Source organism: Lepeophtheirus salmonis, chromosome 6 (assembly GCF_016086655.4).
Source record: "Lepeophtheirus salmonis chromosome 6, UVic_Lsal_1.4, whole genome shotgun sequence".
Lineage (NCBI taxonomy): Eukaryota > Metazoa > Arthropoda > Copepoda > Siphonostomatoida > Caligidae > Lepeophtheirus > Lepeophtheirus salmonis.
The window spans coordinates 20,859,141-20,882,545 of record NC_052136.2 but is presented as its reverse complement, the minus strand read 5'-3'; the positions used below and the strand labels follow the sequence as shown (position 1 = coordinate 20,882,545).

The following is a 23,405-nucleotide window of genomic DNA, read 5'->3' as shown; positions in this document are numbered from 1 at the left end:
AAAATAATAAAAGTACTGGACAATGAGTTAAGTTGACGTTTTTAATTCTTCTTCCCTTCTTCTGTTTGACCCCTTGTTGAAATTCAATGCTGTCTTTAATGAATGCTTACATGCTGGAAGCTTGGTTTATGTGGGAGTGTGTCAGGGAAGGGGTAATAGTTTATTTCTCTTTTATTTGAGTAATGTGCTTAGTATTTAAGTATTGTATATATTATTTTGTTAACTTAAAGGAATGTATTAAAATGATCTGTTTTTCTATTTTATTTTGCAGGTCTGTTTTAATTTGACTGCAAGTCAAGAAGATTCAACAACCCTTCCGAATCGACAGACTTGAAAAAAATAATTTTTTTTTATTTTTTTCTACTTCAGTTATCATTCATTATAATATATACTCTTCCAGATATATTTTTTTTATTCCCTGAAAAAGTTTTAGTTAAAATTTTTTATATTCTTTCAATAACTACTTTTTTGTAAGAAGAACAGAAAAAACAAACATATAAAACAAAACTTCAGCCCATAAGACAAAAAAAAAACGTTTCTAAGAATAAACACAAGCAAGGAACCCCACATACATAAAAAAAAGGCCAAAAACCCGTGATTTATTTTATACACATATTTTTCAATCTTCCCAACATACCTACATAATATATTTACGACAAATTACTTCTAAATGATGTCAGGAATGACGGGCTATGATCAGACGACGAGCTACCCAGCTTCACAGTATAACTATGTACCTAACCTGAGTGGAGGTCCTGCCTCACCCGTGGATGGAGGTGGAGGGGATCCTCATCGAGGGATGCATCAATGGCATCACTATAGTGGCCATCATCAGATGCAGCAACCTGTGGGTGGAGATCCCCATTCTCCGAATGCAAACCGTTACCCTTCGTACTATGATTCCCGTAATGGTTATTATATGCATCACGGAGGAGGTCATCAGCAACAGCAGATTGAACCTGGAAGTTGGCATGAACCCGTTCTTCCAAGGGCAGATAGTCCAATTAGTCAGCAATTAGCGCAACAGCAAAATTATTCCCCCACCCCCGTAGTGAATTCAAGCGGTTCGGGTGGGTCGTCATACAACAGTAGCTGTAAAATGACTCCTGCCGTCGGTGGTGCTGGACCTCCAACTCCTCCTGGAAAGACGGAACCCCTTCATCCCGGATATACTCAGTATAACGCGTGTCCAATCTCTTCACAAAATAATCAAGTCTACAACAACAATATTCCACCTCCATTACCCCCCGTGCAAGTGCACAACAGTTATGCCATGTCTCCAGAGCATGCAACGGCACCCAATGCACAAGCAGCTCCGCAGCAGCCTCCGCCACCTCCTCCTTCACAGCAGCAACAGGTGGTCGGAGGGGGTCCTGTGACGTCACAGGTACCTCCTGCACCACAATCCGTAGTGTTAGATCATAGCAACCAGCAACCCCTGGAACAGCACCAAGCACCTCAACATCAGGAACATTCGCCAACTCCACAAGGCTCACAAGGATCTGGTCAGAATGCATCCCAGTCTTCTCTACCCTCTCCGTTATATCCGTGGATGCGAAGTCAATTTGGTAAGCAAGGTATCATCCTCAAATTCCTCCTCTCTCTGTAGAATCATTGAAAATCAAAATATACTTAATGACCTTATATATTCTTTGAGTAATAACCATTAATCAAAACTGTACTCTGTTTCAAGTGTCTCAATGCAAAAATTAACATTGGCAAAAAAACAAAAAAAATAGCAATAATTATAGTACTGTATTAATTTGAAATTGCATTACAATAGCTCTCCTCACGCCCAAAAAAATAATTATTTATATCATACATACTAATAGTAAAAGTCAAACACGGGCTACGTACATCAAGCCTTTGAAAGTATTTTATTATATAAAGTGTATGAACATACAAAAAATGTCAAGAAAATAAATATTAGATTTTTATTTCTTACATCACAAAAACAATATTTTATGGACACATTTCGCTCAATTATAGACTATGTATTTAAATTTCAGGATCGAGCTTAGATACCAGATAATATTAATATAGCTTAAAGCCCTCATTTAGCTGATGAGTTTTAATGAGGCCCCGATATAGTCTTTCAAATTTAATCAATCAATCTATAATTCTTTCATTGTTGAATTTGTGACGTCTCTCCAAATGTTCAATTTAATAGTTACTCATTTAAATTTACGGGTATTATACGGCAACCAATGTAATTCAAACTCAATTTTGACAGAAATCATAAACATAAATAGCTTTGGTGTTGATAATATATATTTTATGTTCATAAATACAGGGGAAAGGTTGCGTAGGGTTTTTAAAAGCACCATTGATTGCGAGACACTCTCCTTTTCAATGTGTTGATTTTTTTAAATACATACACAAGTGTAATAATTGTAATTAAGCGTATCGCCACGCTCACATAAATTATGCAAAATAAAATGTCTTATTATGATAACAAAAAATGTCCCTACAACTTGATTGTCAACTCTTGTAAAGCAATTATTCCATGTATTTATATGATAACAATTTCCTTCAAACACACAAAAAAAAAAAAAAAAATATATATATTCAAGATTACATCGCAATTGACGAAACATTGACATGTTCTAAATATATATTGATAAGCATCAATAAAATTTTGCAAACACGAATAGGTTATAAGTATTTATAAAGTATTTCAAGACAACACAACATCAACACAAAAACAAGTTAGAATGAATTTTCTTAAAATTGAACATCGCCAAATGATTATCTATCCTTTAAAGTAGAGAAAATTGATCGTAATAATAAATTCATAGATTTTTTTAGAGCGGGCATACCGGGAACAAATTAAGTTTTTTAAATCAAATAAAGGATTTAAACTATTGTTTAAGTTTTTGGATATCTTAAATCCTCACACAAATTTGAGTTCAAAGCCTATAATTGACTCAAATATATCTATTAAATAATCTAGTAAACTAATAAATTGGAATTGTCTCTTTTTCTTGATTTTTTTCCGCGATTATTTTTATTGCGACGTACAACATATGTTCTTTATTTTTAAATGTGAACTTGTATATGTACATTATTGTAAAAATAACCAGTTCATATGTAAATTGTCATTAGTAATGTTGGATTTGTTTCAAAATTCTTGAGTTTGAGTAATTGAATATTCATTCTAGTTTAGTACGTATTTTTGAGTTGAGTCAAGTCGAATTCATGTGAATGCATTAGCCCAACAAATGCATGTTTTCTATGAATGGATAAAATCTAAGTTCAACATTTAAGTAGTCAGTTTGACTTCATACTTTCATAAGGTTATTGTTCATCAAAGAATGTTGGTAGTTTATGAAAATATTTGTTTGCATGATTATTTCCAATTTAGTTATTTCTATATAATCAGAACCAAGCATTTATTAATTTCATTTAATTAGCCTTATTGTATAGTTATTAACACCACTATATTTATTCTTTTCGATACAATTTCTCAAGAAGTAGAAAAAACCCTTTTGTTGTTGGAAGGGATATAGAATTCATGACTTTCTCAAACAAGTTTTGACAGGCTTTTTTCTCCTTCACTGAGTATTAAACCACTCTCATGAGAATGAGTTGTGTTGTGTCCAACCTTATGTATGATTGAGGACTGCAGTCCTGTCCAATTCAATCTTGGTCTCGGTTCAGTCCTGCATATCAGTCCTAAAAACTTATAAAGTTCACCTTTTGATGATGTAGAACAACATCATTTCTTCTTCTTTTAATAAGTTTTAATACCGACTGTCCTCAGGACTGGTCCCAAGGAGCAATAGTACCGACTCTATAACTGAACTAGACCAACAAAATAAAGACTGGCACAAAACTAAGAATAAGTTTAATATATACTCAAATATTTCGAATTTAGTTGAGTTTTTCAAATAATATTTGTAGCAGGTTCGAGTTTGAGTAATTTTCGAATCCAACACTACTTATTTGGCAGAGTTATGATATAAAAAATGTACTTATTCACTACAAAGCTTAGTATATACCTTTTTTTTTGTTAACATACACACAAAATAGAAAATGAGAATGACCACATAAAGATTTATGACCCTTCTTACGCAATTAAGACTATAATTTATAATGATGACTTCAAATTATTTTAACACTTTCCAAACATACATAGTACATAGATAAAAGGATAATAACAAGATGGGATTTACCTCCCACAAACATTAGTGATAAAATGTGATTAAATCATTTGAATTTACATGGTAAATAAATTGGTAGAATGTAGTATTAAATTAGATTTTTATCTGTAAAAAACGTTTTTTCATGTATTTTAAAAGTGTATATATATTTTGTACAATAATATCATACCTTATTTAATTAGTAAATATAACATATCATTTTAATTACCAACTATCCAACTCTAACTTTGATTAATAAATCATAATGTGAATTGATGAACATAATTGATTCGTAATATTTAACATAATTTATATTGTCAGTCCAAGGTATAATTTAAATGACCATACAAATAACTCAATTGCAAAAGAGTTTTATGAACAATTGAGTCTTCATTTTCATGAAAACGTCAAACATTACCTAATAAATTTTCCCTCAATCTCAAGTTGTAAGCTTGCATATGCAAATTGTACAAGCGCAACCATAAAATAATATGAATAATTAATTGAAATCAATACTTGTGATCAAGATAACACCATAACTGAATATTACTTAGATAGTTGTTATTATGAACTACTTTGATCAAAATTACAAATCATTAATAAGTATTCAGTGGCACACAATAAAGTTCAAATGTTTAAGTTACATTACTAATATATACCCATAATAGCCATGTGAATTTAATAGGGGAAAATTTTAAAGATAGTTGGTCACTAAATTATTCGTTTTTTTAATTGAATAAGGAGTTATATAACATAAAGTTAAAACTTGTACAAAACATATATATATATATCGTTAATTTGGGGACTGATAACAAAATAGCACATTTAAAAATATACATAGATACAATGAAATCTCACTTTTACGTATTACATATTTCATGTACATATTTGAGTAAGTTATAAGCTTTGTATTTAAATTTTGTAGAATGATTTAAGATACCCATGAATTATAACTATATTTGATTTAAAGGCATAGATTTCCCAAATATGGCCCTTTTTAAATGAAATCCATCAATTTATCATTATTTCGTTATCACAATTAATTTTAGTTAATTTATCTGACAATTTACGACACAACTAAAGGGTAAATAAGAATAACCATTGTAAATAGAAACTGAGGATTATACAAGTATGGTATTTTGAGAAAAAATATTATACCTTGTTTTGTGTTGATGGGTTCCGTATTTAAATACTTTGAGTATAAAATTTGAAAGAAACAAATTCAATAGATTACATATAAAAAACAAATTTACTGCAAATTAAAAATGTGAAATACAGTCAAATCCGCATATTATTTTATTTTATTTTCTAAAAAAAATTGGTTTAGTCGATAAACAACATTACAATGATGTTCCTTTTTTTTACCCATTATTTATTTAATGCTTAAATATCATTCTTTTTATTCGAATGTATTGTTTGGCTAAAGCCCTTGGCATCTTTTTAAGTCATTATAAAAAGAAATATAAATATTTAAAATGCTAATATAATTTAAAATTCTTTATACATATATATATATATATATATATATTCTTCCTTTTGAAGAATCCCATAAATCTTATTGTACAGAAAAATATTGCAATTATGTTATATATGTCTATATAAAAGGTTTTTTTTTTTTAAAGATGAACATATATTTAATGTGAAGAAATGATTGTAATATTATGTGAAGGGGGACAAAAATTGTTGTAATAATAAAAAAATAGATATTGTTTTTTTTTTTTTGCTGATTCACTTTGCAAAAAAAAAAAAAAAAGATGAAAATCAATAAATCAAATAATTTATTTGATTTCCAACATAATCATGTTCATTCAGAGATAAATTGATTTATGAATTCATTTTCATTCCAAAGAACGTGACTTGGGGGAAAAAAACAATATATATATATATATATTTTTTTTTATAAAACAAAAATGACTTCACCACAAAATTTACACATCAAACTTTTTTTATTTATTATATAAATGTCAATAGACATATATATTTTTCACTAATTGACATATAAATGTCAAAAAATATGTTCATTGTCTAATAGAGATGTTATTTTCTGAGTTTTTTCTCAAAGATAGAGCCTTGTCCAACATTTATTTCAACAAAAGGAGCCTCATTTTGAATAGTAGATCTGCAAATATATATAAATGTATAATTAGATTTTATAAATCACCTGTTAACATCTTAATTCACTTTAATGTTCTCATATTGTGTAAATAGTTGTTAAAATATGCCTTTAGATTGACTTTGCATATATTTTCTCAATTATATACAAATATAAATCGATTTGGAGTCAACATATAAGAAAGCGAGAATGATTTTTTTTCTAAATTGAGTTTCTACAACTGACTATGATCATTATTATTATTATTTTTTAAATTAAATATTCTGATTAATTTTTTTGGAGACACTGTAAATTGCAGTTAGAGTAGCAAATAGTTCATGGTTATAAAATTGAAAAGATCAATTGTATATTTTACTTAAAAGAAACTATCGGGGTCAAATAAACCTTTTTCTAAATCAAACTATTGATAACATTCGTGGGTACTTTCTCATCCTATAAATTTGAATATTAATACTATAGTTGGTCAAAATATGTCAATAGAATATGGGGTTGTATCGTATCTATATATGGTATTTAAAAATATACTGGACATCTTTATTTCTGTTCAAGATTGTTGATGTACTCACTCAGTACATATATGTGAATCCCCATTATTTGTGAGCTATTAAAAGCTCAATAAAAATGTTATAATGTCTTTACTTTCTTTACAAGTAGTTTGAACATCAGCAAAAAAAAAAAGCAATAAATGTCACATAACTCTTTTTGACTGCCCTTCCGGTATCATAAATTTTAATTTCGTTTCATCCCCAATAGAATTCTCTTAAGAGGAGATGAAGGGATAATAAAAGGAGTTGGATCAACAGGTGTGAATATACTCGCATGTTTCACCATGTGGGTCCTTTTTTTCTATGAACTAAAATGAGATGTATCGAATATATGATTGTGTGTTTTGGAGAATAAGGCTTAATATATGGATACTTGATATTATGAGGGATGCTTTAGTGATGGGTTGATTCATTAATGATGTAGTCGTCTTTTAATAGTTTCCATTTTGTACACTAGCTTATTAAAAAAATAAGAATCACTTGCTATAAGATTTGTAATAAGAATTACAAATATGTATTCCGAGTCACGTTATAAAGTTCAAAATATGTTTTCAGCTATTTTACACGTAATTAGATCATAAATGCATACTTTTAATAGATCAAAATGAAATGATAACATCAATTAGTAGTTGGTAACTAAAATAACAGATTTTATTTTTAAATAAGATCTTTTGCGACCTACAAACTTAGTCGTGGGTAGGATTAACAATTTATACAAAATGGTACACATCAAATAGAAATCAAATTAAATAATAATTTCGTAATGTATCACGCAAAGAAGGACTTATTCTTTCACTATAAGCAATGGGGTATCCTACTACAAGTAAATAACACGTAAAAGGATTAGAGGTTATTGAAAAAACATGAACTTTCATCCAACAAACTAAACTTTTTTAGCATTATTTTTGTGCTAATACCTAGCATCTTTGCAAATTTGTGTCTCTATCATATCTATTTACTTTGTTTAATAATGATCAACTCTATATTAAAGTTACTATTTTCGTCAAATAAGAAAATGGAACTTCAATATGTACAAAAAATTGGCCATATCTCATGAATTTAGCAAACTATGCTTATTTCTCCCATGATTAATAAATTTGTGTGAATAAAAGTGAGATCAAATTATGTCGAGTGGCATTTTGTCTTTTTATTTTTTGTTAATAAATTTTACAAAAATTAATACCAGATCGAGTTAGACTGAACCTCGAACTATCTTATTCAAATTTCACAGAGAAACTTAAGATTGTATGAAGAACATGATCTGAAGAGTGAAAATTGATTACTCCTAAATTTATTTATTCTAGCAGCTTTTAAACTGTGTTACTTCAATTTGTGACTTCCAGACTATAATTTTGTTCTGAAATTTTTTATATTTTGCTTAAAAGACAGGGTTTCCAGTGAGACAGTATTTTATTATTTATTAACAGAAAATTCTTTTATTTTTCTTTTTACAAAATTAGAAAAATATTTTTAAAATGATGGCAGGAATGAAAAAATTAATGTTACAAAAGAAAAAACCCTCACGGGTCTTTTAACGAAAAAAAAAACAGAACCCAAAAATGTTCTAAAAATAAGTCATTTGAAATTTTTTTTTTTTTTTAATTGGTTATCCCAAAGATTTTGTCCAAATTAAAAAGATTTTAAGTGCTTTTTTAGGTGTTAGACACTGAAAGAAGTTTGAGAACCACTGATCTACTCCATAATTAAGTAACAACTACAGAAAAATGATAGAATGAATATAAGAATATTAAAAAGTTGGTAACAACCACTGTGAAAAGTTTGAGAACAATTGACATATGTAACAAACACTCCAATAATTGAGATTTTCTCAGCTTATTGTCTAAAATCAAAATACTACAAATAATACAAAGTTAATTAAACACATTTAACTATCTTCAAACGTCTTTGATATATAGTCAGTTAGTAGTAACAATAACATGCTTTTATTCCTTATCAGACAAGAATGGAATGCTTAGATTCTCAAATATGCAGAATGGATCTTTCTCATCACGAAATCTAAAAGCGAATAACTGTTGTACGAACAAGTTTTCTTTTTCAATGAACAAATATTAAGGGTGATTTTCTTTGTAAACTTTGTAAAAGAAACCTTTGAGAGAAAATCATCAATATTGAAGGGTATCATCACATAAAAACCCTTAACTTTCTTATTTTTTCCTAGAACCTAATCATTTTGGGTATTTTTGCAATATATGTTGATATTTGTGCTATTCATATGAAATGCCTAAATTTGATACCAAATATGGATAGTTTCATAAGACTCATATTAGACATAGATATGCGATCAATGGCCACCTCGGACCAACTCTGATTTTGTTGAGTTTTGTATAAACCAAATATCCTATTTGAGAGAGAATATATGTATAGGAAAATCCAAGGATATCTTGGATTTGATGCTCTCATATTCATTAGAAAATATGTTGCCCGTAACACAAAGACAAGCTACAATATTTTTTTCTAAAAATTGAGTGTGAATTACATTTGTACTCTTTGAGGAACCATTTTTTCAATTTTCTATCAACAAATTAGTCTTTTAAGCCATTTGGGTGTGTCGAAATTGCACTTAACAAAGTTTAAATTCATTGTCACAATAAAAGAATAAGAAATTGACAGATTTTATTTGAAAGGCCATATGTGGGCTGATATAAGTATCTTAGATCAAATAGAGATTCTAAATTGTACATAAAGTTCTTGGGTGTCTTAACCAATGCCATATATTTGAATTTACTAAAATATTGGCTTTTATGTATATATGAAGTAAAAAAAAATAATAGGGATTTTATCCTTTTTCGTATTTTTGTTCAAGATTTTTTTTTTGTTTTGTGTTGACGCACGATATTTATAGTTTAATAACAATAATGACTTTTGAACTCAAGCTTCACATGCCTTAAGCCTGTACACGCTACAAACATGGATATAGTGCACATATAAATCCTTGATAAGCATCAATGAAAATATGATGTCCATGAAAGACTTACAGAATACTTGTTCTTTAAACATTTAAAAAATGTATGTTTTTTTAGATTCTATAAAAAATGTTTTAGTCGATGTCATGATATAAAAAATTGAATTTAAGGGTGGAGAGGTGTGGCAATAATTACACTATGGTTGAATAAATACGAGTCTTCCCATATGACGGATTGTAACTCTTCGTTATCCTTGAAAAAATATCCCATAACTTTTTCACGATCTTTATTTTGACGTTTTGACTTGGAGTTGCTCTTTCCTAAAGAAAAAGTTAAAAGAGTTAATAAATTTTACGACTCTTGGGATCTATTAAAGCCAAATATTTATGAGGTTTGAAAAAAAGAAAAAAAAACCCTAAAACATACAATAAACATATCTTTTTTTCCGAGATCATAAAAGGCAAAAGAGGGTTAATAGAGATATTGTAAGTGTGAGTAAGTTCTAGGAATTGGGAGGGATCTTTAAACAGATTATAACGTTACCCTAAAAAACCGAGTTGGGAGTATAAAAGGATGTTCTGACCAAGACAAGGAGTGAAACGAATTTCTATGAATTTGGACATAGACAAAATTGAGTTTGGGCAGTAGTAAAGATGTACTGAGCAAGTCACGTAATAAATAGGTTCCATAAAAGATCCATGAATCCCCCCTATGACGTCACTTACTTTTTTTACTTATGGTATTTGTTCAGATAAAAAAAAACCCACAAAATTAGGGTGGAGGAGTTAAAAGAAATGTTCTGAGCAAATGGTGGAATGAGAGGTCCATGAATCCCCCTATGACGTCACATACTTTTTTTCCTTATGGTCTTTTTATGACTGATTGATTATAGAGCATTTATGTGACATTTATTACTTATTAAAAAATGACTCTCTTGAAAATTATCCTTAATAACATCTGAGATACCAATTGAGTCAGTTCTATGACGTCACCATATTTTTTGTCCATAAGGATATTTGTATTAATTATATATTGTAGTTGTGATTATTATTACCCCTTAAAAAGGTACTCTATGAAAGGACCATTTATGTATATCTAATCCACCAAATGCACATGTTCTATGCCTAGGCATCCATGAACAGAGACTATGACATCACATTCGTATTCCTAAAGGATAGATTTATAACAAATGAATTATAGATATTTGACGTGAGTATTACCTTTTCCACAAATGAGTCATTGGAAGGAAGGGTCCTCTTAAGTATATTTGATCAATTTCTTTTCTTCATATCCATAATGATACATTGAGTTGTCGAATCCATGATTTTGAATGTTTTTTTAAATGTTTCCCTCAACAAAAATAATTTCTTCCTTTTTCTCATTTTTTTCTTTTTTTTTCCCTCTCTTTCTTCCAGAGCGTAAAAGGGGTCGACAAACATACACCCGCTACCAGACCCTGGAATTGGAAAAGGAATTTCATTTTAACCGATATTTGACACGAAGGAGAAGAATTGAGATTGCACATGCTCTCTGTTTAACCGAAAGACAAATCAAAATTTGGTTTCAGAATCGGCGTATGAAGTGGAAAAAGGAGAATAAGTCAAAACTCGATGGTGGAGACGGCCTGGATGATTCCCCTCCGGGATCACAATGATAATGAATGAGCAAACAAACAAATGTCCTTTTTTTCGTTCATTCCTCGTTTGTCCTCGATCATTTGTTTTCACCCTTCTTCACAATTCTTCAACTTCAAATTCTTCATATATATTTCGTCTACTTTTCGTCAACTTTGTTGTTATAACCAATTGCAGATCAATAGCTGTTTACATACACAAAACGAACTTCGAAACATCTTCATAAATTCTCGTTTTCACACACACACATACACACCTCTGTCAAAAAGCATTTCAAGCAATCAGCATAGTTTTCCATCAAGTTTTTAATGCAAATAAGTGCTAAGTGATTTAAACAGAAAATATACAAAATGCATAGATAATTAATTAATTATACATAAATACATACATATATTAAAGCAATTCCTTCATTTCTCGACAATATCAAGCCAAAGCCAACGTGTACATAACAAACTTTCTACTACAGATATAAACAAACAAAAAACAGAAGAAAAAAAACAATATTTTTACTCATTCCCGGAATATGAATAATTATTTTATTAATTATTATGATGATTATATTATTATAACCATGGTTTTAAAGCTATCATATTAATAGTATTTTCTTATACAACAAATACACTTCCCTTCTACTCCAAAATACGGATTGTTTTTTTCTCTTAATAATAAATAATATTAAGAAAGAAATGAACAACACTTTTTTTTGTTGTAGTCAAAATATGTAAGTGTACTTTTATTTTAAGAACTTTGTTTTTTATTATTTTCTCTTTTCCCAATAATTACTCATTATTTTGCGAAAGGAAAATGTTATAATTTTATTTTTTTGGCAGAAAATTATTTTTAATTTTTAATAATAATTATTATAATTTACGATTATTATCAATTATATAAATAAATATATATATTATATACATTAGGTAAAAAAACACTAAAAAATCATGAAACTACATAATATTTATAAAATAATAAAAAAAAATATTATAAAATTCAGTTGTTTTGAACGATGAATACTTTGAAGGCTATCCACGAAACCTTTCTTTCTTTCTCTTTCTCTCTCTTTCTTTGTCTCTAATGTTTCCTTCTCAACATTCAACTCACTCCTTCTCCTATGTAGGATCAGAGGAAGAATTGGCGGTGTGCTTTTTACTTTGCGTTTACCTTAGGGCTCGTCCACAAGTCCTTCCTTCTTTCCCTCTACTTACTAGCAACGTGTTCCGGGAGGCTAAAAGACCGGGCTCTTGGAAGGGTAGTCTCCTAGCTCCTCCCAATAGATGGAGCAGGGCCAGCTTCGGAATCAGATGTACGTTTGGGTATTGGTGTGTTCACGACATTTTGCTCTCTTTCGTTTGTGTATAGTTGCGCTTTTTGAAGAGCCATCTGTCGAGAAAAACGGACAGTCTGTCAATCAATTTGTATTATATATATATATATATCGTCTTTAGAGGGTTTTATAATTGAAAAATGTTCTATTAAAATGAAACAGTATTCTTATGGAAAATCTCCCTATTGACATAGGGAAATTCTACTACTTATATAATTACATCCATATTCAGTAAACTTTTATAAACATGTCTCGACGAACTAAAAAAACAACTATTAGCATATACATTCATAAAACTCCACTTGTACCCCTCAATAGTTAACCCACTTGCCCAAAAATACCCTCATTGTAATTCCCTGTTAATTTCCAATATTTTTTAACTTTTGTAAAATTGACATTTATTAATCAAACCTCTCACTATATCCGTCATTCAATCACAAGAATCCCCGCACATTTTTTTTTTTTTTTTTACTTCTTGTTTAGTGAGTTATAAAAAAAATACAACTAGAATTTTTCCGTCGTGTCGGCGTTATTGTATAAAATAAAATATCGCTCCGATGATTCCCCGCATTATATATATTATTTTTTGTGTTTATATATTTTATTAAAGTTTTGACGGAAGATATTAATATACATATGTATTCTAACATGTAACATTTTTTTTTTTTTGCAGAAAAGTTAATGAATTAATTTTCCATGAGGTTATTGACTAAATACTTCTTGTTTTAGATACTAAATGCGTATTTTCATGATATACATAAATATATATAATGAAAATAATTTATTGCTACCGTGTGTTTCAAGAAGATCATTCGTATACCCCCCCTATTCTTCTTTATGGATAATTTATTACCCATTTGTGTGTTTTTATATTTTTATATAATATGTAGATGTTTAGAGTACAAACTGCAATAATATAGTTTTATTTGACCTCTGATATGACCTTTCATTTTTTTAAATGCAGTCATTCATATGAAGCCTATGATAAAGAGAGATATTTGAATTTAGTTAAAGTAATATGCACTATAAAAAGAAATAATTGTGTTATTAAATATTTTTTTATCGATTAGAAACGAAAATATATTATTTTTTCCATTTCAATTGTTAAGTTTTTGATTTCACTATGGAAATAAAATTATGAACAATGTATTAACGTATTTTTTTCTGTTATTTGTTAACCTTAGATTTTGAGAGGCAAAAAGAATAATAGTTCACCATTTTCTTTAATTTGAATGAAAAAAGAGGAATTAAGTCTTATAAAAATTAGTTTTTAGGCCCTCAAAATGGGAGAGATGGACAGCAATGATAATAGTTATTATAATGATTATTTACCAATACTGAAATATAATTTTGAATTTTTTTCTTCTCTTTTTTCTATTTTATGTATTAATTTTGTATTTTATATTAAAAAAAAAATAAGGGAGAAATTTATTATATATATAATAATAATATAGCATTATTTTTTAATACAACAAAAAAATTGGGAGATTTTTTTCCCTTCTCTCTTTCTTTCTTTCGCATACAAAACAGCTGCTGCAACCGCTCAGGCAAAGCAGGCAAAAGAATGTGTGTACGTTTTTTTCCTTCTCTCTCTCTCTCTTTTCGTTTTTTTTTAAAGGCCGGTAAGAAGAGAGATGCCATTTATCAAGCCAGACCAAAGGCAAAATAAATCCCTCTATGTCAATATCCGCCGAGAAGTTGAATTTAGCGGTGTTTAATGATTGTTTCTTTTTCTATTTTCCTCTCCCATACGAATAACAAATTCATTTATTAATATATATATTTTATCTTTTTAAAAACTTGTTAAAATGTCTATTTTGGCAGAAAATAACATATTTATTGGATATAATAGGATTTGTATCTTGCTATGGTTTGGTAATGGGTCCATAAATTATTTATTTTGTGTAAAAAATGCAACTTGCAATGTTTGGCAGGGAAAAAGTGCATATAATTGGCGGGGGTTTTTTCTTTGTTTGTTTGAGTATTTAATTTATTTTATTTTTCTTCTAATGAGGCGTTCATTCATGCCCACATATTCATCCTATGAGGTGAGTTAACACAAAAACAATCATAAACAAAAATTAAGAAGAAAACTTCAATTTATTATGAATTTTATACAGCCCAATATTTCATTCAATTATAAGTAGATACCCACGAATATTGGAAAAAGTTCATTTGAGCTTACTTTTATGTTGACGACAATTTATGTAGAAAGAATGATTATATATCAATGTACATACAATATATATGATTATGTGAACGTATTGACGAGGACGAAAAAAAAATCCAATGCATTTTTAATAGTATTATTATAATTCTTTGCACCCTATTATTTAACATTTTTTAATACAATTTTAATATCATTTCTAAAGCAAGAATAAGAAAAGGAAAGAAATATTCGTATATATACATAATGAAAAAAGAATATTTTTTTCTTCTACAAGAAGAAGAAGAATATACCGAATCCGTCTAAGACATATATCAATGTCAGAAGAAGAACGAAACAAAGAGAGGAGAGGAGAAGATGTGAGGGGGTATGTACTAGTTACAACACCCGAAAGCCGCCCAGTCTAACATCTCTGGCAGCAGCAGAAGCATCAGCAGACAAAGAAGAAGGGAGGAAGAAGAAGAAAAACCCTCTTTGCTCCCTCCTCAAGAACACATCTAGCAAACAACAATAACAATAGAATTCTTCTTTGCCTCTTCTGTCGTCTTTACATCCATGTATTACATAAAAAATATTGGATATTTCATTTGTTTAACTTGTACAAGTTGTAATTATTATAATATCATTTATTTTTATTAATATCTATCATTTCATTTCCATCTGTCAAAATTATGCATGTATGATGTATTTATGATATATAATATAATCACTCTGGGCCTTTCAACGTATAATGTCCCGCATAATACTTATAATTAATTAGTTATTTTCAATAAAAAAGTCCATAATTACACCATTTGTCCATCTAAAGAATATTCAATCATCCTCATCATATATTCCACAAGATATAAATTCAATGTCTTCTATTAATAATTACAGCTTTTAACATTTTAATATTTGATCAATTAAAATTACGCATTCATTAGATATTTAGGAGTAATATGTGGGCATTTGAACATTAGAGGGTACCATAGAATACTTTTAAATCAAAAAATCAGTAATTACATGATGTATATATCAAGCATCAGTGGAATAATTGATTATTGCATTATTGTCATCATAAGTATCTTCATTTAATGTAATTATCCATCCCATTTCTTGATGTTGCAGCTTATACAAGTCACAACTTGAACATGACATATAGAAGTTGTTTACAAACTCCTTTTAAAAAGAAGATGAATTAACTTTCATTATATTTGAGAATCCAATGATTACTTTCATGGGTCTAGAATGTGCAGTTGGGGATATTTTGGGACAATTTTTCAGTAACCCTAAAAAGCCTTCCATCCCCCTGAAGATTCAATAAATACTTTTTAATAAATATTTTTAATCACTTGTAATAAGTACATGTAATTAAATAATTCAAATTTCATATTATGCTATTCATATGCTAAGTATATGAACAGGATAATATTTGACATTTTTGGTCAAAAAATGTGTTATCTCCTATAAGTATCTTCAATATGGCACATTTACAGAGTTCAAATATCCCGAGATTCACAAAGTATTACTCAAAAATAAAGTAAATAGTTATTAATTGATTTTGTAACGTTTGGAAATTGAAATAATTTGTTTTATAGAAAAAGGAAGTAAAAAATTTCCATGTTAAATAGATGAATTCATTGAGATGCAAGCTAGATTCTAGAACTAAAAATTTGCATTGCCGTAAGAGTGTTAATTTATATGCAAGGTGGTCGAGAGCCGCTTTAACTGTAAATTTATTTCCAATGGATAAATTGCTCCGAATGATGAACTTTGTCTAGGAATAAATTAAAAGGATATGTCAAGATAATATAGTAAAAGAGTTTCCAACTTGTAAAATCTCCTTGTACAATTTAATACTTTATATATCTACAGGGACCTTTTTATTGATATATTTATTTTTAATCAATATTTAATACAACTAAACCTGTATTAAGCGGCAAGACAAAGGGAAATTGAAGAAACGACTGCTTAGTGTAGTTTCTTATTCTGTCAAAAATCAAAAATTGACAACTGGATATGGCCGCTTAGTGCCTTAGATTAGGTACAGTTAGATTAGTTTTGATCTAACGAAAAATTGTATTTTTTGAAAAAAAAATAATAAAATCCACAGCTATTCACAAAAAAAGTAAATCTCTGGAAAAAAAATTTAAAAAATCCATATCAATTCTCAAAAAATAAAATTTTTGGAAAAATTTCAAAAATCACAATCGCTGTTCACAAAAACATTTCAAATGTTAAATTTTCTATAATATCTACTCCTTTTTTATCAATTTTAAAAGTTTTTTTTTTTTTTGTCTATTGCTCGTAAAGGAGCATCTATCACTACAACTGCTACAAGAGGCATATTCATTAGAGCTATAAAATATGTAATGTATGTTTGTACTGCATAATATAATTTATTGGATTCATAGTAATGTATGTGTGTAGATAGATCCTTGAAATGCTATGTATAAAAGGATAGATAGAAGATACTCTTACAGGAGGAGAGGGGAAACGATTACCAACCTACCTATCTAAACTCATTAGTCATTAACCAATGCAATCATCATCAACCTCATAAAAATAATTATGACGATCATAAAAAATGTGCGTTTTTTTTATGACATCATTAGAGGAAGGGGGAAGGAAGGGTAATACATAATATTATGCAACTGCATTTAAAGTGAGTGACCATTCGTGATGGAAGGAGTTTGGAAAGTTGCATTCAAATTTCAATCCCTATTTTGTTTTTTTTTTTGTTTTTTCCACATCATTATGTCACTGTATGGGATGGGAACATTGTCTAATTCACCTCAACTTAGATAACAATTTGGTAACTTTGTAGGAGGGTCTCACCTAAATATATCATGTCTTTACATTTATTGTATCTTACAACCTTTTTTCCCCAAAAGAAACCAAATAAAAGGGTCAGAATCAATTAGTATTTGCCAAATCTTTCAAACTTTGAAACTATTGTTCAATAATTAATAGTTAAAATTCACTCATACTTTAACAAGGTCTACATTAAATTCAACCAATCAACGGTCAGAACAAAACAGATTATGAGAAAAGAAGGAAAAAAATCCTCAACTGACAAAACAATACCGTAAAAATATGTATGTTATTGAGGTAACTATATTTCATATAAATTATATGTGAGAAGATGATTGTTTTTTATTTTTATTTTTAGATGTATAAAAGGAAATTTTTAACTATTATGTCATAATTTTCTTTTTATGAATTTAGTTTTTTAATTTGTATATTTACATAAATAATTATGAATAAATACCTCGCTGTTTTGAAGAAAAAAATATATACGAGAAATTAAAAAAAGGGAGTTAAAGACACGTCTACCAATTGCAAACATGAGGGTAGATTGGGTCAAACCGCTATAAGCATGTGTACATACTTTGTTCATGGGCCCTTAACACTATTTACACGTTTTCCAGTTCGGCCAAATTCGATTATTTTGAGAATTTCCACATATCATGTGAATTGATCTTTTAACAAGAAAGTCAACCGTCTGTATATAGTTTTCTACATGCTCTTTTGAGAGTGATGGTATTAGGTATAATCTTCACACCACGAATGTTTCGAGTTTTGATATTAATTCGACCTTATGTAAAGTCAAATTGTAAAGGAACCTAAATATTTGGTGTGAATTGAAGTGAGTTCAGAAATTGTCAGCTGCATTAGTACATTCAATCTTTTTGAAATTCGAGTTCTACTCGAATCCAACATAAATATTTATGTATCTTAAATCCCCACATTATTTAAAATGTATATGAAGAAACTTGATAGCCCCAATACTAGATCCCACATATATGGGCTGTCCATAAATTGATATTTGTTGAAGAGGATGAGTCAAGGGGGGGGGGTCAATCTCTGGGTACTTACTTACAGTACAAATAAATGAAAATAGATCTAGATATTCTGCTTAATTATAGCGTACATAACGAAAACCATTGATTTAGGATCATATCATTAATCAATTTGTTTAATTAAATAAATAGTTTACTGTATATTTGCTATTAAATGATGGATTTCTGATTTTTCGAAATAACATGTGATAAAATTTATAATAAATATAATAATTTATATGTAAAATAAAAGTCAATGATTAAGCAAGTAATCAGTTCCAATGCTGAAGGGGCTTTGTTTTCTCACAAATATCTTCATAACTTTAACTGAGATTCACATTTATAAATTTAAACTTTATAACACTAGATGTTAATTAATTAGAAAAAAAAATTGGTTCAGTATAATTTGACTTCAATTATAAGGATAAATACTATTATTTACCAATTTACTGTGAGACTTGATGGGAAAAGTTGGCTCAAAACTTGTTAAAATTAAGCTGATATTGTAACTAAAGTACTAATAACTACATAGATATAAAATTGATATCATTATTTGTATATTGATTTGAATTTTGGAAATATCCCTTCTACAAACTAAAGAATATGCTAAAAAGGACAAACTAGCCCCGATATTCCTCCTTCTACTGATTTTTTAAATTATGTAATAAAATATATAACTAATTGTCATTTTTACGTATAAATAAGCTAACGATAAAATTAGTACTAAAAGGGGGCATTGTCCTCTCACGTGAACCTACTTACCTCTTAACTGAGGCTCAATTTTATGTAACAAAGATGTTAGATTATTCCCTTATACCCTTTCACGAACTTTATTTGCCCTCTTGGTTATGGTTTTCTGGTAGCAGTACTGTCAGTAATAGAAGTTAGGACCTATTTTAGAACTAGTAGAGACTCCTTCTATTCTATGTACATTGATGGGAAGTTTTCCAACCATTTGTTTGTTAATATCTATACAGATTTAAGGTCTTTAAGTTCTTCCCATGTAAGGGGGACATTGACATTCCAAGTAGAGGACTGAATGAGGACTGAATGTTTTAATAACAGATATTAATTTGATCAATTTATGTTGTTCTGAGGATCTCAATAAATAAGTTCTAGGAATATATGTTTATAACCTCTGTTTTGTAGAAAGTTGAAACTAAGGCACACTTTTTAGGTCCATTATAACCTTACAATAATGTTGTAGCAATTTCTTATGTTACTTGTACATAGATGAATAACTTTAACTTTCATCCCTTTGTCAACAGATAAATTGGATGTATAAATACACTGATATCACCACATTGAACCACACTATGCAAAAGATACCACTCAGAATCCAATCACTCTCAAAGTCCAAACTCAACTGCGAAAAAAAATGGTTTCCCTAATGAAAATTTATGATGATTTTTTTTTTTTTTTTTTTTTTTTTTTTGACAAATATAGTAAAATTGGAATAAATTTTACAACACATATTTAAGAAACAAAACAAAATACATCAAGAGGCAGATTACAAAGATATATGTATTTTCTCGACCATATTTTTAGAAAGGTCATAAATTTTATTGCTATTATCTTCTCTTTTACTCACAACAACGTTATATAATTTTTGTTTAGTAATATGTACATATTATGGGAAACTTTTTGAATAAGGTCATATTGTTGTCCTCTGGCTCTCTTAAAAGTGGAATGCAAGGAAGGTAAACAGAAAAAAAACACCACAAGATATGTATTATAAACGACCTAGGTATTATCTAAAAATGTTATATTTATTTCTCCAAAAAAATATATTGCATTAATTTTTTTTGCGAAATCATGTAACAAATCTCTGTTTTGAAACAATGAAAAATTATCCTTTTTTTTCAGTAGTTAAAACAAATTAATTATTTAGAATATTTGAACCTATTTATATATATATTGCATTTGTAGGGAAGACTGCTATAAGACTTTTTACATTTCACTAAATTACTTAGATACACTAAAGTTTAACACGACACTTTACATATGTATTCTTTTCACAATTATGCAAGTGTGTAGTTTATCTAAAAATTGCAACTGAATGTGACTCGTGAAATGTTTCAACTGTCCCACTAGCCGATGAAAATTAATAACCGTTAAAATTGAGTGTGAGTTATAAATGAACAAAATTAAACCTAGCAATATATTTTAACAAATATATAACTATCCCTTTCAAGATGTTGAATTTTCAATCTATTACATCAAATTAAGATAAAATAAAATTTATAGTATCAATTACTCAAATTAGTTACTGAAAAAAAAAAAACAATAAAAGACTGACTATATTATTATAAAGATACTATTCCAACTAAAAATTACTTTTATCTGACTAAAAATAAGTTTGATCTAATATGTCAAAGAAAAATTAGCAAAAGTTAATCATTTTTTTTCCAACTCATATTATTGAAGTATATTTACATGTTTGGGGGCATAGAGAAGAGGGGACCAAAACTTGGAGTAACGTTATTTTCAATTACAAGATTTCATCATGTAACAAACGACAGCTAAAAATAAAATAGGGAAGATTTGTTTGTATCCTGGGTCTTTAAGTGTTAAAATGTCAGAGGAACAACAAAAAAGTAATTATCTTTGCGATTTCTTCTGGGCCGTTTTTGTGCCAAGAAGGCTGTATAGACCGAAGGCATTTCTATCCGAACTGCCTACCACATGAAAAAGTCAATTGCAGCCCCATATAGTCAAGAAGAGCCAAAAATGTTGCAGCAACAATAAGGATGAATTTTGGCAGGAGTCCATTTGACCCTTCTACATCAATTATCTTAACCTCTGGAATTTGCAGATTAAGAAATCTTGGATAAGAATATCTGTCACACCTCACATCTTGTACCAAGTTTGGATTTCCCTCGAGCTTCTATTATTAGAGATTGGTAAGCCATGTACACCGCAATCTGATTACCGGCGTAGCGAGGCTATTATCACTTGTAATGGAGAACATACTGAATAAAAATGTAACTAAATACAAATATCACAAATTAATGTCGGTTTGTCTCTTCTTGGTTCCCTAAAAATCACGTTTTACGTAATAAGTTAAGCTAAGATTGCTCGAGAAAAGCATCAGGCTAGCCTAAAATATTTACATAAAGAGGGATTATTAAAGAAAACAAAAAAATATAAATGAATAGATAATCAAGAAAGGATCATTTATTTTTAGTTGGTGTAAAAAAAGTAATCCACGAGTCCTTAAAAAAGAAAGAAAAATTAATTTATGACTCTCATCTTTTAAAAAGAATAAAAAAAAACTCTTTTATTCGTCCCTTTAAAGGATTCTTTGTTACAATATGTGTCAATGGGGTACCCGTGTGATTGGATCGTATGAGTTATGAACAATTGTGGCGAGTTAACAAAAAAAATCTTGGGCTAAAATCAAGAAAAGCAGAGTTCCATGAATATGAAGAAACTTGACTCGAGAAGGTTTAAAAGTAAAATGACTTGATTGAAAGATCATTAATATCCCTGATTATGCAGTTTTGATAATTCATACAATAGATCCCACAATATGAGCCATTAGATTTTTAAATATTATATATATGAAAAAATTGTCGAAAAAAAAACTTAGTGATAAAAGAATTAAATTAAACTCTTAGAGAAAGATTCCAACCAAAAGATGCTCTCTTATCAATTCTAAAATTCGGAAGTATGTTCACAATTCCATGATCTATTTTGAAACGATCGATTGAAACTAAGTCTGTTCGATGTCCCAAATTCGATTAGACAATCGTGACCGTGCCTAGAGAAAAGTTTGAAGGGGTCGAGGAAGGTAGCCGCCAATGTAAACTTTAATGGTTCTTTTTAATAAATAAGTAAGTAGTTTGCCGGATTCGCTAATGAAGGGCATGCATTCGAAAAGGTTTAAACTTAAAATAAATTTATTGCAGGTTTTTTTTAATATTAACAGGCTAGAACATATACGATTCAGTTCCACATATACATTTATATTCCCGTTTATCCCCTGTACATATATATATTTTTTGCGAAGGACAATCAAAAAACTGATTCTAGCAAGGTTTGAGATGGCTCAGGCCATTTTAATTCAAGCATCTTGTACCGTTTGAAATTTTATATATTTTTTATCCTTGAAAAATATTGTACAGTTTGCCTTTTACAATAGAAGGGTGTCTATGACGTACTCAATGATTTACAGGGTTTCCTGTGTTATTTCAATCAATTAAAGATATTGTATTCAAATATATAAAATTTGTTGAGATAATCAAGAATTTTTACTATAGTTTAAAGGTTGCATTTAACTTATGAGAAGTCTAATTTGGATCAAATATTACCAGTTTTAAATAAAATCCATCAATTTCTATTTTTGCATCAAAAATAATTGTACAGAGTTTATTTTTAGCCGGTTTATTTGTTTTTTAGTTACCAGAATTAAGGCAAAAGTTAAGGATAGATTTTGATCCCGCTTGGTACGAAGATTATATATGTTCAAAGTAAAAAGTTATTAAATTTTGAGAGATCAATGCAAAACAAAATTATTACAGCTAGGTTTTGTGTTGAAGGACACCATATATTACCTATTGAATTCACTTTGACTATGTATCAATTGAATTATTTAATTCAAAAGAAGTGGGGGTTTCTCTTCTTTTCGGTTTGAACATTATTCTAACTTCAATTCCCCTTTATAACCAGTCACACAACCATCTTTAAAGTAAAGACCTTTAAATCCGTTTAAAGCTTATATTATTATTATAAAATG

At 28.9% G+C, this 23,405-nt stretch overlaps 1 protein-coding gene and 1 long non-coding RNA gene across 6 annotated transcripts in view; one reads left to right on the top strand and one right to left on the bottom strand.

Annotated features, from left to right (window-relative positions):
• The window catches only part of LOC121120280 (uncharacterized), a 64,228-nt gene extending 52,048 nt beyond the window's left edge, over positions 1-12,180 (top strand). For 2 of the 4 annotated variants that reach the window (XM_071889211.1, XM_071889213.1), the window contains 2 exons: positions 272-1,568; positions 11,140-12,180. In XM_071889211.1, coding sequence (XP_071745312.1) covers positions 671-1,568; positions 11,140-11,378 — 1,137 coding nt within the window. In that variant the 5' untranslated portion in view covers positions 272-670 and the 3' untranslated portion in view covers positions 11,379-12,180. Of the gene's footprint in view, positions 1-271; positions 1,578-11,139 lie in introns of all 4 variants that reach the window. The other 2 variants (XM_071889210.1, XM_071889212.1) reach the window with 1 other exon arrangement.
• Positions 5,992-11,144, bottom strand: LOC121120278 (uncharacterized). 2 transcript variants are annotated; one of them, XR_005864990.2, is made up of 4 exons: positions 10,945-11,144; positions 10,268-10,891; positions 9,920-10,044; positions 5,992-6,261 (listed from the first exon to the last, which is right to left on the bottom strand). It is a non-coding gene; the product is annotated as an uncharacterized lncRNA (long non-coding RNA). The 2 variants fall into 2 exon arrangements; XR_005864989.2 differs by having other exon boundaries at positions 10,779-10,891.
• Positions 12,181-23,405: the final 11,225 nt, after the last annotated feature.